The sequence below is a fragment of the Gigantopelta aegis genome, chromosome 10, assembly GCF_016097555.1.
Source record: "Gigantopelta aegis isolate Gae_Host chromosome 10, Gae_host_genome, whole genome shotgun sequence".
NCBI lineage: Eukaryota > Metazoa > Mollusca > Gastropoda > Neomphalida > Peltospiridae > Gigantopelta > Gigantopelta aegis.
Genome location: NC_054708.1, coordinates 72,714,729 through 72,730,174, shown reverse-complemented (window position 1 = coordinate 72,730,174; position 15,446 = coordinate 72,714,729). Strand labels below are relative to the sequence as shown.

The following is a 15,446-nucleotide window of genomic DNA, read 5'->3' as shown; positions in this document are numbered from 1 at the left end:
AAATCCTAGCTATGGCCCTGCTTCCCCCAGTCTTCCTACACCTATGAATTGTTACCCAAGATTTAATGGCCTTGGACCTGAATACAAAAAGTCAAATGTAATCTTTAAGCTAAATATAAGTTAATGATGTTGCCATGGTGAGAAAAGTAAAACCTATAATCTTGCCTTTCCAAAACTTTATAAAAAGCAAAGGGACTAATATAAAGGAATTAACAGGATTATTCAAATATTATTGTTAAAAATAATTATTCTTAATAAAGCAAATATATAACTTCACAACCGTTTCATCTTGGCTAATTAGCAAATATGACAGAAGAATGTGTTAAATAAGGTTTTTTTTTTATTGTACGACGTCCAAAGAAAGAATAGGAATAAATGTTGAGTCATAAATCTGTTTGATGCACCCATAGCATTCGTCAAAACCACAGTCAAAATGGTAATTCACAAGCAGGGTCGTCTGATGAAATCACAGGTTCAGTACCCACAACTGCAGGCAATGCCTTCTCATTGACTGCCTGATGCATGTAAAGACTGCATTAGCGATACGGCGCCATTGTTCCACTAATGAGGCACCAAGTTCCTGCAAAGTCTGTGGAGGGTTCCTGAGCTTTTAATTTGACTCAGTATATAAGCCTGAAATCCTTTAGAATGTAATCTTCCTTTGGTGTTGTATAGACTATCTTGAAAAACTCAAAACGCTCAAAGATGCCAGCTGGGCACCATTCAGATTCTGATTCTACACTACTTCCAACCGCCCTGCTTTATTATTGTAAGTAATTCTGTAAAACCCTTGATTAAGTAGACTTTCCCATCTAAAAGCACAAAACTGACCAATTACGTTGTCCCAAAGAAAAGAAAAGTATCACTTGGGTATTGTGAGTGGTCGTTTTTGCTCGAGCGTGCCCTACCAATAGGCCTAACAGTATGCATTTTTTCACTGGATTTTTAAAAAAAGAAAAATACTGTAAGTCCATTTCATTCTATTGATGTAACCTGAAATATATTTAGTTAAATTGTTTATTATACTATCAAGTCATTTATGTTGTTTTACAAGTCAGGTTGATGAAAGCGAAGGGCCTTGTCGTAAATTAGAGCATTTGTTTACACTGTCAATAGAGGAGATGGACGGAGCTAACATCACTTCGCCCCAAGCTATACCACCAGACGTCACAAGAACGAAACAAAATGGCTGCCCCCCAGTTAGCAGGAATAAACATGTTTTTTTATTAACTCTAAAATTACACGTTTTTCATTTGTTAAAGTGTCAGTATGTGTTGGTGGTCCAGGTATGCATCTTTCCAACACATACGGCTCTTGTTCGAGTTGACCCTACCTTTAAGGGGAAAATGCCTACATGGCTACTGGACTATAGCCTAATATATTATCCTTCAACTAACCATACAACCATCCTGTCGCCAATCTTCATATTCATCATTCCAGTAAGAACATTCAACAGTAAATGTTTGTATGCCAATATTAATCTCCAATAATTTGAGTGATTTGTCAAATTCATCACGAAGAATTTGGCCCAACTATTGAGAAGGAGAGAAAAAACATTTAGTTAATGAATAATAAATAAATTATATATACTCACAGAAAAAAAGTCCCTCTGCATGTATTGCATAGGGCATATATTTAATGGTAATGAAGGAAAAATTAAATAGTTTTTCAAGAATTATTTATTATGCATTCTTATAAACATTTTAAGTGCCATCATCTTTGTCAAATGTCAACCATTTATAAATATTTTAGTTGATTTGAGATCATTTTAATTGGTGTTCTGTAACATTTTTCAGTGAGTACCAGTACACATAATATTACAAACTCTTATATCTGGTATAAAAATGTCAAATGAGGAAAAGAACAAAAACAAAATGGTTTCTGTTACATTTAATATCCAAATACATTTCAAGCTCCCTTCCTCATGGGAAGATGATGATTATACTAACATTATGTTATATTTACCTTTCTAATAAAAAAATAATAAAGTTTATTTTGTTTAACAACACCACTAGAGCACACTGATATATTAATTATCAGCTATCGGATGTATCGGCTATCAGATGCCAAACATTTGGTCATTTTGACATATAGTCTTGGCGAGGAATTAAATCCACTGTTTTCTATTTATAGCAAGGGGTCTTTTATATGCACCATCCCACAGACAGGATAGCACATACCACAGCCTTTGATATACCCTTTCTAATAAAGAATATCTGTTTAGTTAATATCTTAATAAAATAATTTCAATTTCAAAACTGAACTGATTTCCTTATCATCATTGGAGAAAGAAAAACAAAACCTTTTAAATCAATCTTTTGTCATACTAAAATATACAACTCAAAACAGGGCTCAGTAAATATATTTTATCCAGCAATCACTGTATACATTGGAAAGATATGACGACTAGATAAATCTATATATTTTCGGTCACTGACCAAAAATAAAGGTCACGTGACATAAGCCGGACTCGACTCGAGTATTTCAGAGTAGTTTTCAGTAAACATACTCTTTAAATCATTCTGAAGTACAGTAAATACAAATAACTTTTAGTTTTGCGATAACAATATCAAACTTGTACATTTATTTATGAATTAGAGTTTAGAAATGCTTTTTTAATGTGACAGAATGTAGCTAGCGTCTTACAAATAATGATGTCATGTATCTTGTATGACGTCATATGGCAAAAGCCTTGCTAGGTTGACAATGCTCGATTTGCATACACAAAACTAGAATAAATAATGATTTTCCGAATATTCCTCTAGGATTGCAGGTCGATTGCAGGTCGGCAGAGCCTCGCTGCATTCGCCATTCTAACCTTCGCAGGATAAAGCCGATATCTTAAGACAGTAACCAGTTATTCCCTATATATATGAAAATGCATTTCACCATAATACCAATATACTGAACACAACAGAATTTTCATTGTTGTGATATTGAACACTTATGTCTGCCTAATAAGCAAATGGAGAAACAATCTTTGATGCCTAAATTTGAGGCACCGATGATCCTGATAAAATTAACAAAAATACATGTAGCAATGTTCTTTATGTAGATGATTAATTTTGATGAATATGAAATGCAATTGCATGTTTGCTTGGTACTAGTTTAAAATTTGTTATGCCTAGTTGGAATATGACATATTAGAAGGGAGGGTTAGGGCTGTTGCCTGGCTTTAACATAAACATTCACACAGATATGCTACAAAAAGGTTCAATGTTAGTACTTACATATTAAATATATTTATTGTCCCTTTTTTGAGCAGCATATCTTGTTGTGGTTGTTTTCTTATACTGAAAAGACTGCATGACAATTTGCAAAAGTTCTATAACTATTTATCATTTATTTTGTCTTTAATGGCCATTATAGTGTAAAACTCATGAAATAAAGCCCCAACACTGTCCAGCTCACAACCAGTGTATCCTATACGCTATTGGTAAAGTTTTTAATTGGACAACATGTGACTACTGTCAGATTCGGAAAAAAAACATGTTTACAACAACAAAAATCACCTTAACTCTGATAACAACATAGAAATCTGTTTGGTTCGTTCCAAGAATATCTTCAGGTAAGTATAATAGCAGTGGATCTGTGTTATGGTTCTTGTATTTCAAGAGAGCTCCTTCTTCAATTGGCCAGTCAAACCCATGCAAATCAAGATTCTTCAAACTTACGTCAGATTCGCTAGCTCCCAGAACCGCCTGTAGTGTCAGTGATGAATTTATTGTAATCATTTTCAAAATTTGTGTTTTCCCTTTAATTGCTGGAATAACTATATGTAGAATACTTGACTTTTTCACTTTATGACTGATAGAGTCCACTGAGATATTTATGCTGTTTATTTTTTCTTCTTCCATCACATTTGATACTGAAAAAAACAAAGAGCAACTATTTTTTTTCTTTTCAAATTTAAAATAAATAAACAAATAAATGAATCTATAGTTCACAGACTGTCTTTTATGAAAAACTATTATGAAATGTATATTAAACTGTTTATATAAATAGGTTATTAGCAGTGTGTTTCGGTATTGTCAATATCATATATTAGTTCGCCACAAAATATTGATACCGAACCTGAAATTTCAATACAGCCCAACTCTAGTTGACACTCAACTTATATGGGATGGCGCTTTACAGGGAGTTATACAATGTTTTGGTGGCCTGATTTCCACACTAGCAATATACCATAAATACACAAAACATAAAAGTTTGAAAAACCCATTACATACATAGTAACAAGCACTTAATTAACTCATCTCAAGCAATAACCCCCCCCCCCCCCCCCCCACACACACACCCCACCCATACAAGACTACAATATATAGCTAATATAAAGTTAATTGTTTCCTGAAAAATAATTGTCAGTTCTGGCCTATTTGTAGGGTGAGGGGAAAGAACTATGTTCAGACTAAAATATAAAAGTCCCCCCCCCCCCCCACACACACACACCCATACAAGACTACAATATATAGTTAATATAAAGTTAATTGTTTCCTGAAAAATAATTGTCAGTTCTGGCCTATTTGTAGGGTGAGGGGAAAGAACTATGTTCAGACTAAAATATAAAAGTCTATCCATTAATTACTTAGTCGCCGAAAAGTGCACTTTTTGTAATCTGTTACCAGAAACACTGGAACACTTATTTTATGATTGTATCTATGTTAACCCTTATCCTGCCGCATTCGTTTTGCTAAATTTAAAGTCTTTTTACCTGTTCTACATTTCTAGTAATTTTATTAAAATCCATGGACATTTTAACATGAAATTACACCCATATATACCATAATGATCCACCTACATAATGATAACATTTTGTAGATGGTTATTTTATTTATGTTACTATGGCAACAGCTGCAAATTTCAATATACAATTTTTTCATTAATAATTAAGAAAACATGAATAAAACACTACTATTTTTCTTTTAATTTAAGTGTATGCTGTGATTTATTAAGCATAGTGATTGATTTAAAGAAAAAATTAAGTAGACTGCCTTTTTTTTCCAGAATAATAGGGTGCAATGTACATACTGTCATCAATGCTTTTTTGTAAATTATGAAGATAATGTCCAACATTAACTATTATACATTTCTAGTAATATTATCAAAACCTGTTGATATTTCAACATGAAATTGCACACACATATACAAAGGAAATCCACCTATGAAATTATAGCATTTTGTTGTCAGTTATATTATTTATGTTACCATGGCAACAGCTGCAAATTTCAATATACCATATTTTCATTAATAATTATGAAAACTTTAATTAAAAACTAATATTTTTCTTTTAATTTAAGTCTATGCTATGATTTATTAACCATACTGCTTGATGTAAAGAAAAAACCAAGTCGACAACCACGTTTTTTCTGAAAAATAGGGTCAGATGTGCATTCAGCTACCGACACATTTTTTGTAAATTATGAACATACAATGTACATGTAATGTCAAACATTAACTATTATACATTTCTGGTAATATTATTAAAATCAGTTAACATTTCAGCATGAAATTACACACATATATACTAAGAATATGCACCTACGTAACGCTAACATGTTATAGTCAGTTATATTATTTATGTTACCATGGCAACAGCTGCAAATTTCAATATACCATATTTTCATTAATAATTATGAAAACTTTAATTAAAAAGTAATGTTTTTTTAAAATTTAAGTCTATGCTGTGATTTATTAACCATACTGCTTGATGTAAAGAAAAAATTAAGTCGACAATCACGTTTTTTTCTGAAAAATAGGGTCAGTAAAAAAAAAGAAGTAAAGTTTGTTTTATTTAACGACGCCACTAGAGCACATTGATTTTTAATCTTATCATCGGCTATTGGACGTCAAACATATGGTCATTCTGACACTGTTTTTAGAGGAAACCCGCTGTTGCCACATAGGCTACTCTTTTTTACGACAGGCAGCAAGGGATCTTTTATTTGCGCTTCCCACAGGCAGGATAGCACAAACCATGGCCTTTGTTGAACCAGTTATGGATCATTGGTCGGTGCAAGTGGTTTACACCTACCCATTGAGCCTTGCGAAGCACTCACTCAGGGTTTGGAGTCGGTATCTGGATTAAAAATCCCATGCCTCGACTGGGATCTGAACCCAGTACCTACCAGCCTGTAGACCGATGGCCTGCCACGACGCCACCGAGGCCGGTGCAAATAGGGTCAGATGCGCATTCGGCTACCGACACATTTTTTGTAAATTATGAACATAATGTCCAACATTAACTATTATACATTTCTGGTAATATTATTAAAATCAGTTGACATTTCAGCATGAAATTACACACATATATACTAAGAACATCCACCTACGTAACACTAACATTTTATAGTCAGATATATTATTTATGTTACCATGGCAACAGCTGCAAATTTCAATATACCATATTTTCATTAATAATTATGAAAACTTTAATTTAAAACTAATATTTTGCTTTTAATTTAAGTCTATGATGTGATCTATTAACCATACTACTCGATTTAGAAAAAGAATTATGTAGACAGCCAATTTTGTTTTTGAAAGGGTCAAATACACATACTACCATCAACGCATTTTTGTAACTTGTGGACATTGTGTCCAACATTATCTAGACACTAAAAATATGTATACTATCTCCATTACTTTATATATCTTTGTCAAATGCCACAAGATTTTAAAAAAGGTATATGCCCTTTCACTTCCTGTTATTTTCAAATGAACATTATTAAATCTGTTACCATGGTAACCAATGCAAAAAGAGGAACCGTTTCCCATATGAAATGTTTTAAATGAATTTATTTGAATACAAATCACTATATAATGCTGTAATAATAAGCTCCCAGCTGTTTACAAGAGAAGGATGAAAATTGTGAATTTTGTTACCATTGTAACCAATGCAAAACAAGAGAAAACAAATTTCTAAAAAAAATTCATTTTCAAGGACTAAGAAAAACCCAATGTACAGTGACATAATTGTATTATGCCTGTAGAAAAGATATATGAAGCTTATTAATTCTGTTACCATGGTAACCAGTTCAAAACTATATGTTACCATGGTACCAAGATCGAAACTGTTACCATGGTAACCAATGCAAACTATTGTTACCATGGTAAGGTATGTAAAACTGGAAACTATTTGCTGTGTGCATGCAACTTTTGGGTCATAAGGTCAAAAGTAAAGGACACCAGTAATCAATAATTTTAGGGTACTTGAAAACTCCAGATCACAACTGCCGCTACTAGGTGGCTATGGGGTTTGGAATCTTTTGAAATTGGACACTGCATTTCATGTACAAACTTTAAGCAGCAGTTATCTTACTATAATCGTTCTAAAAATTATTAAAACGTATCCATTAATTCCCAAGATTTTAGGGTACATAATTTTACCCTTCATACCCTCTGACAGAAACCCTGGACACTGATATTAGAATAATAGAAATAGTAAAAAGTATTTTATGCATTTCAGTAATTTATTGTGACTCAAAATACTTGCAATAGTGCTTCACACGTTCACAATTGTAAAAAAAAAAGTAAAATGTCCATTCACCTAAAAAAAAAATTAAACCCAAAGAAACAAACATCAACATGTGAGCCCTAATTAAATATGTACCCTATACATAATGTGTATCAAGTGTTGAACACTTATACATGATACAAAATAGATCTAAATGGTCACCTGAGTAAATTGCTGACCACAACTACCAAACACATGGAGTGTGGGGCACCCATTTTCCTAGGGGGATTAAAATGACTAAATTTATGGTTTGGGGTTTTCCATGGGCAAGAGCAACTACCAAATAAATTTGGTTGGAAATGGTCTAGTATTTCTGAAGACATAATAGTTTAAATGCATTTGTCTATATGATAGATGGTTTTAGGAATTTGTCTCCTACCTGAGGGGAGGGGGGACAGGGGACACAACATTAACGAAATTCGCAAAATTTATATTTTTATGGTATTCCTGGACATGACAATTGGATTAATTTTCCCCTATCTGTGGCCCACCCTTAAGAGAGGGGTAGAATGACCAAATTCACAAGGAAATGGGTCACGGATATGCAATTTCTATATAACTATTGTGAACGCTATCCCCACCTAGGGGACATTCACAAGTTATATACACTGGTCATCTATAATTTGCCTTTAAATATTATTTGAATACTATCCAGGTATAGCATTTCAGGCAAATGAGCTGGCCTAAAACCTTTTCATGATGTATTTCCATCATTTTACTCTGACACAATATTAGTTGTAATCCATGTAAAAATATGTAGTGATTCATTTGCAACCCTATATAGCTGTTCAGGGCTGTAACTAGGATTTAAACAATGAACCAATGAGCATGGAAGGGGCAAGACAGCATTTTGCGGTCATTTTAGGGAGGTTACATACTTAAAACATCAGTATCAATAAACTATTTTTCTATTATCCAATAGCCGATGATTAATAAATCAGTGTGCTCTAGTTGTGTCGTTAAATAAAAAATAAAACACACACACACCATTGCCTCTACCCGTTAGCTGAGGCCCTGCTGTTTGGCAGTATAAAAACTAATATGAATAATTGTTGTTATCCCGATTCAGGGATTTTTGTTCAACTCTGGCAGAAATCTGCCTGCAACCCCAACAAAAATGAGAGCCTGTACGCTTAGGCCTATGCCCAGGGCCGTAGCTAGGATTTTTTGTTTGGGGGGGGGACGGGCAACTGAGTAGTTAATAGTCTAAAACTCCTAACGGTTAAGAAGATAATTTTCTTTAAGTTTCTATAATGCTTTCCTTGCCATATTTTTAAAATAAAAAACGTGATTACTTACTCTGAATCTATTGCAAACCATTATCCTACTGTAATTTTCACATTTTATATAGGTCCATATAGTTACTGTACGATTTTTGGGGGGTGCTGTGTAACACAAAAAAAAGGACCATGTCAATGTTCTGAAAAACGGTCAATAACTGTTGCATGGGGAAAAAAATTGGACCTCGCAGTGAGGGTGTGTATACCCCCCAACGCATCCACACCAATTGGTACCGTATAGGCCTGATGTACTAATCATAAGCATATGGGATCCCGTTTTGTTTTGTAAAGAATCTCTGGGAACAATAAAATATTAAGATGGGGGGAAAAAGAAAAAAAAAAGTCTAGTGGATAGTGCACCTAATTATAATGAAAATCCACTAGCTATTATGAACTCATGTGGATTTAATTAAAATCAGCTTCATAGTATGTCTCATCATCCCAACTGCTTTTGCAAGAGCAAGTAACAGACTTTTGACAAACATTTGATTTATATAGGATCCGCAACCAATAGGCATGGGTTTGGCAGTTTTCCTGCTTGTGTTTTTACCCTTAATCATAAGACATAATAGTAAACAATTGTCTTTACTATTATGTCTTTTCCGTTAATCTATTAATAGCAAAGAAAATCAATAATGGTAAATACTTTTATATATGTATATCATTATCTATAATTGTTACTATTACAGGCAAATGTAAGATATAATCCTAGACTGGATGATTGTGAAAAAGTGTTAAATCTATCTTTTCTATTATTCAACACAGATAACGGTAAAGACACATGACATGGTATCTGTGCCATCTGCAATGGACATCAGTAATGCAATCATGCAAATGGCTTTTAAAAACAGATTTACTGAATCAAAAAATATAAATGATGGGTTTCTCATGCTTCCAGGATACATGTACTTTATTAAACTAACAGACAAAAAGTGTGACATTGAAAAACGTTTTTAAGAATTAAAAATAACTTGCCTATAAAGATACCCAACTAGTATTCATGTACTTAACATGTTGATCTAAGCTTGACCTAGATGTGACAGTGCCATCTGGTGGACAACTTTCAAACTAATAAAATGTTGTTCCTTTTTGTAGGTAATATAACGGTAAAGACAATAAAATGAAAATAAAATAAAATAACCACAAGCTTTTCTAATGCATCTACATGGCCAAATATCATATTCAGAGCATCAAGTGATGATGCTTTTTATGTGCATCCCTGTTTATTTACATTATATGCTGTTTTTGTGGAAAATATTGGAGCTGCAATGTCTGTATGGTTATTTGCCCCATTTTGTGAAAATAGCCTTATAATTATACGCATAGCATGGTATTTATTTAAAGCAAAAAATTACATCAGTATGGAAGATGAATCATGGTAAGAATAAAGAAAGTGATTTATGTATATTTGTACTGTTACAATAGTTTTTCAGTCAAAATTCACATTTATGTGCAAAACTAGGCTACTAGCTAAATCCACAAATAAAAACATAAGTCCTTATAATTGCAGTGAGTTTATTATATACATATAAATAATATTTGTGCATCTTTACTATGTTCCATATTCCATAATTTTCTGTGTGAAATTCAATATAACTATATGCAAAAAAAACAAAGACTGCTAAATGTAAACCTAAAATTAACATGTTTTGTGAATTTGCGGCTATCTATAAATACGTAAGTTTTGCTGCATAACTTAATTGGACATCTGCAAATGGTGTACTATATAATGGTTTTGTAAATTATCCATATGTGTTTATAAAGTACTATCTATTATATTAGGACAAAAATGCTACAGGTATGTAAATCATACCATAGAACAAATGTAGTAGCTCATAATTTTTTACCACAATGCTTTCTTTTTTTGGTTGGAAATAATTTAAAGGATTCTCTATATATTGGCTTTTTGTGTACTCATCAATAATTTATTTTGACCCTCCCTGTAAACAAAACGTTTTCAAAAATTCAAAAAAAGCCATACAGTTTACTGATATGAAGATATTTGCAGGCAAAGAAAGATTTGATGGATTAATGGTTTTGCCATCATTTCGCATTGAAAACACCATGACTGGTAAATTGACTTTTTCTGACGTTTGTGACCACCGAAATGGATTTATCTTCAAAATCAGTATCTGGAAAAAACAAAAGCAACCAATAAGAGACCATATTAGGAATATGAATAAAACATAAAGTTAAAGAATGCTATCCTGGGTATACACCTCAGCTATATGAGCTATCTGTCCCAGACAGGGGTTAATGGCTAGATATTAGTGGTTAGTGGCCTAATATCTCCCCATTGAATGACTAAAACTGTTAGATTTGAAAAAAACATTATTTTTTTCTTAAAAAGACACCACAAATATAAATTATAATAAAGAGACAAAGACATATTTTGTTTTATTACCCATATGGGCTCAAATATAAGGGTAATATTTTTTCGATCTCTGCAGTGTGCAGATTGCTTAAACAACCACTGATTGGCTGGCTTATAAATCACGAAGTTTGGTTGGTTGCTTGCCATGGCCGGAACTTCACTTTCATTCATATAATGTTTCCATTCATGAGTCAGATTACACATACGTTATACGATCTACAAAGATTTACAAAACAAATGGACTCATTTGTTTCATAAACATGAACTGGTATATTTTCATAAGCAGCGGCTTCAGTAATATATAAAAATAATTATTTTCAAAGGAAAATACAGTTGTATTATTTTGTACTGTAAACATTTGGCTTATGAAGTCACTTACATTACGTCATGTAATGCGCGTAAGATTATATGACGTAATGGCTGATGGCTTTGTTGTAGACTGCAGAGGAATTTTTACATTAAAAATCAGTTAAAATCGACAATGGGTAATAAAGAGAATAACCAACTAGCTACGAGGAGTTACGAATTATCTGTCCCTCGTGAATGAATGTTGTAAAACATTAATTCACTCGGGACAGATAATTCATAATTCCTTGTAGCGAGTTGGTTATTCTCTAATTATTACACAAGAAACATAGATGATGATAATGAGATCAACGATGTAACAAGAGTTTTTCTTTTTGGTATGGGACTACTTGACAGAGCCATGCCCCACAATTGCTGTCAGTTAATTCTGTGATACACACAACCTGCAGTGCCTGCTGGGTAATCATCTCTCATTTGAAGCCATACACTTGGGAGAAAGGCAGGATGTAGCCTAGTGGCAAAGTGCTCTAGGATCGATCTCCATCAGTGATAGTACTCACAATTGGGTTATTTCTAATTCCAGCTAGTGCACCATGACTGGTAAATCAAAGGTGGTGGTATGTGCTATCCTGTCTGGGATGGTGCATATAAAAGATACCTTGCTACTAATGAAAAACGTGGGTTTTTTCCTCTCAAGACTATATGTCAGAATTACCATATGTTTGACATCCAAAGCCAATGATTAATAAATCAATGTGTTTTAGTGGTGTCGTTAAACCAAAAACTAACTTTTAACACTTGGGAGACATGCCGTGAAGTGGATGAAACTTGTGTACTTGCTCCTTCTTACTGAGCCTATCAGTTCTATCAATCTGGGTTGAAGCTAGTACTGGAATATAAAAATGCCTCATTGCCTTGGGTGGGACACAATTCCTGGCACTTACCAGCCTCAAGTGTGATTGCCTTAGCGACTACACCACCAACACCATCTAGTGATTAAAACTTGCTCTAGGCGGGAGCTGCTACCTGGCAGGGGCACACCTGCTAGCTACTAGCCTTATAAACCTGATGGCTTAACCATTATGACACCGAGGAAAGTCACAACTTGGTTGTTTTGTCTTTTTTGAATACCAGCACTTATTCGGGAAAAAAAAAGATAGAAATATTTGTGCAAAATGAGCTTAAGCTTGCCTGAAACCTTTTCACCATGTATTTCCATCATTCTACTCATAACATTAGTTGTAATCCATTCAACCGTATTAAGCCATTTGACAGTAATGCTAATATGAATAAATATTGTTAACCAAATTCAGGCATTTTCATTTAATTCGGGAAAAATCAGACTGTCCCCCTACAAAAATGGAAGCCCGTTAGGCCTTAGCACTGATTGGTTCCTACAATCTGGAGAAAGACCAACAGATGACAATACTCAGACTATTCTTGACCCACTGGTATCTCAAGATGTTTGGCTCGCCCCCTTCAACAGGGCTTCTAGAATTTTTGCAAAATCCACTAGCCATGGGATCAGTGACTTTAAAAATTTACTAGACACAATTAAAAATTCACTAGCCATACTTTACGTAATACAATTTTACTAATAGATATGGTACCTAAAGAGGGAGATAGAGATTAAAAACACTAAGATTGGGGTTGGGGTAGGGGCAGAATATTCATATTTACCAAATAGACTTAAATGCAGCATTTAACAACTTTGTTTTCACTAGCCATCGGGCATAGCAATAGCAGTTATTTACTAGCCAAACAATGAATATCACTACCATAATCTAGAAACCTTGCCTTCAACATCAAGCTAACCAAGTTGACTAGATATTTCAATTGTAAACTTAAAACAAAAACCCAACAACAAATGTATGCAAAACATAACCAGAATTAATCTATTAACATAGATCCATCAAAGAACAGAGCAACAGACTAGCTATGTTGGAGGGTTGGGGTTATGCTATTAAATATGAGGTAAGAAAAAATAATTACAACATATATCAAATAAAAAATACAATAAAACACACCCTAAAATTAAATTAGTATAATCAAACTATACAGGCTGTGAATTTAGCAAGATGTCGTCCTTTCACGAATCTCAGATTTTGGGTAGGAAGTGTAAGATTATGAGATGGAAACAAAAAAATATCTGGATTACATAATTTTTATGATTCTAGTGTAATTCAATTTATTTATTTTGTTTAAATCCCCAAATCCAATGCCTGCTGACATGCTGTACCATCACTTATTTTAACAACAAGGTGAGATTTAACAATTTATTTGAGAATTGACAAGAACATATATATAACATGAATTTATAAAATGTACCTCCAAGTCAAAAGGTTTGTCTGTTGTGTTCTTCATGTCATTTGGAAAAGAAACAGAGCCACTCGGGTTATCAAGGTCTTCTGAAGAAGCAGCAATATTAAATTCATCAACAGTCGGCTTGGTCACTTGAACTGTCAAAGACATCTGTTGCGTGTGGATGTTCACTGGTCCTTCCATCGGATGAACAGTTCGCAGTATTGTATCACTAATATAACTAGTCACATCCACCAAGAGCTTTATTTCTGTGTTTATCTGAAAATATTTAAGTGGGTTCTAACCTGGTACTTATAAAACTTTTAGAGTTTAAACTCAAGAATTGACAATGCCATACAAATTTTAATGCATGTGACATCACTAGAGATCCGAGTCTAGACTAAACTTTTATATACGTGGGCCCCAAGTCAAATTGTATTAGTTTTAGCAGGCATACTGTGCATACATGTGACCTAACCTCTTGCATATATACATTGCATTTTATTGGTAAATCTGACCCATGCACTCCGGCTAACTGTGATTACCCGATTATGTTCATTACTTGGGTAATTCCAGCCAAATAAAACTTAAGCCACACAGAAGCATCAATTTGTCTGGTACTTCAGTTTATTTGTCTTAATGTGATACATTATAAAAATAGATCTAATTGCCCTGGACGTTTAATATTTTTAGTATTATTATTAGGAGTTGGATTTAAAATTGTTGTAAGAAAAACACCAGTTAAATCAGACATCTTTCCTCTTTTAAATATAAATTAATGGTCAGGGACCTAATTCGCTAGACTCTCGCAACTTGCAAAAAGACTTGCAAAGAGGATGCTTTGTTGTCTAGCAGAGCCTAAGAGTGCTTTGTGAATTAGGCCCCAGGTGCTCATCATGATTGGGTGATTAAATAGCAGACACTCAGAAGAAAACATTGTTTGGGTACACTGATTAATAGTAAAAATATTAGGTTGTATGTCAATGTTTTTCATTTGGTGATTGAAATTATCATGCTTACAAAATGATTTTGCCATTTCATTGATAAGAACAATGAAAACAAAATTGTTTAAGGGATGAAAATTATTAGGGGTCCGATTTACATAAATTAGGGTCAGAATATCACCAACCTACCCTACACTTTGGAGCCCTTTTTCACTGAGAATATTTTTCTCAGAATATTATTATCATCCATTAAGGAAAACAATTTTGAGCTATCTTCATGCAGTTATCACTGAGATTTTCTAATTGCTTGAACACTGTAATACTGTAAATCATAAAATATTAGCGATTTTAAACTTGGCAAAATCCAAGTAAGTGACATAAAACTTTAGCAAGGTCATATTATCAGATATCAGAAACTAATAAGCTTAAGTTGTAGGATCAATTGAAATAATGTTTTTGATGTTATGCAGCTTACAGACATCTTTAATTTAGTAGAAAATTGTAGTATATATGCATACTAACTAACTAGTGTTAATATCCTTCTGGTTTAATCAATAGTATGTAACCATAGTCGTGCCTTCAGCTAATCACAGACAAAACAATCGCACAAATGTTGTTTTTTTAACAGTCTTTTGTAAGTATCTTTAAATTTAGCGTCATGAAATATTAGCATCTTGTATGACCTCGCCAAATTCGTTATCATTTTATGCTTGCTAACATTTCCTGATTTA

At 33.3% G+C, this 15,446-nt stretch overlaps 1 protein-coding gene across 3 annotated transcripts in view; it reads right to left on the bottom strand.

Moving 5' to 3' along the window:
• LOC121382763 (polycystic kidney disease protein 1-like 2) overlaps nt 1-15,446 on the bottom strand; it is a 136,891-nt gene that overhangs the window by 22,292 nt on the left and 99,153 nt on the right. For all 3 annotated transcript variants that reach the window (XM_041512341.1, XM_041512342.1, XM_041512343.1), the window contains 4 exons: nt 13,799-14,050; nt 10,772-10,922; nt 3,513-3,868; nt 1,398-1,532 (listed from right to left, as the gene is read on the bottom strand). In XM_041512341.1, the coding sequence (XP_041368275.1) occupies nt 1,398-1,532; nt 3,513-3,868; nt 10,772-10,922; nt 13,799-14,050 (894 nt within the window). The remainder of the gene's footprint in view (nt 1-1,397; nt 1,533-3,512; nt 3,869-10,771; nt 10,923-13,798; nt 14,051-15,446) is intronic.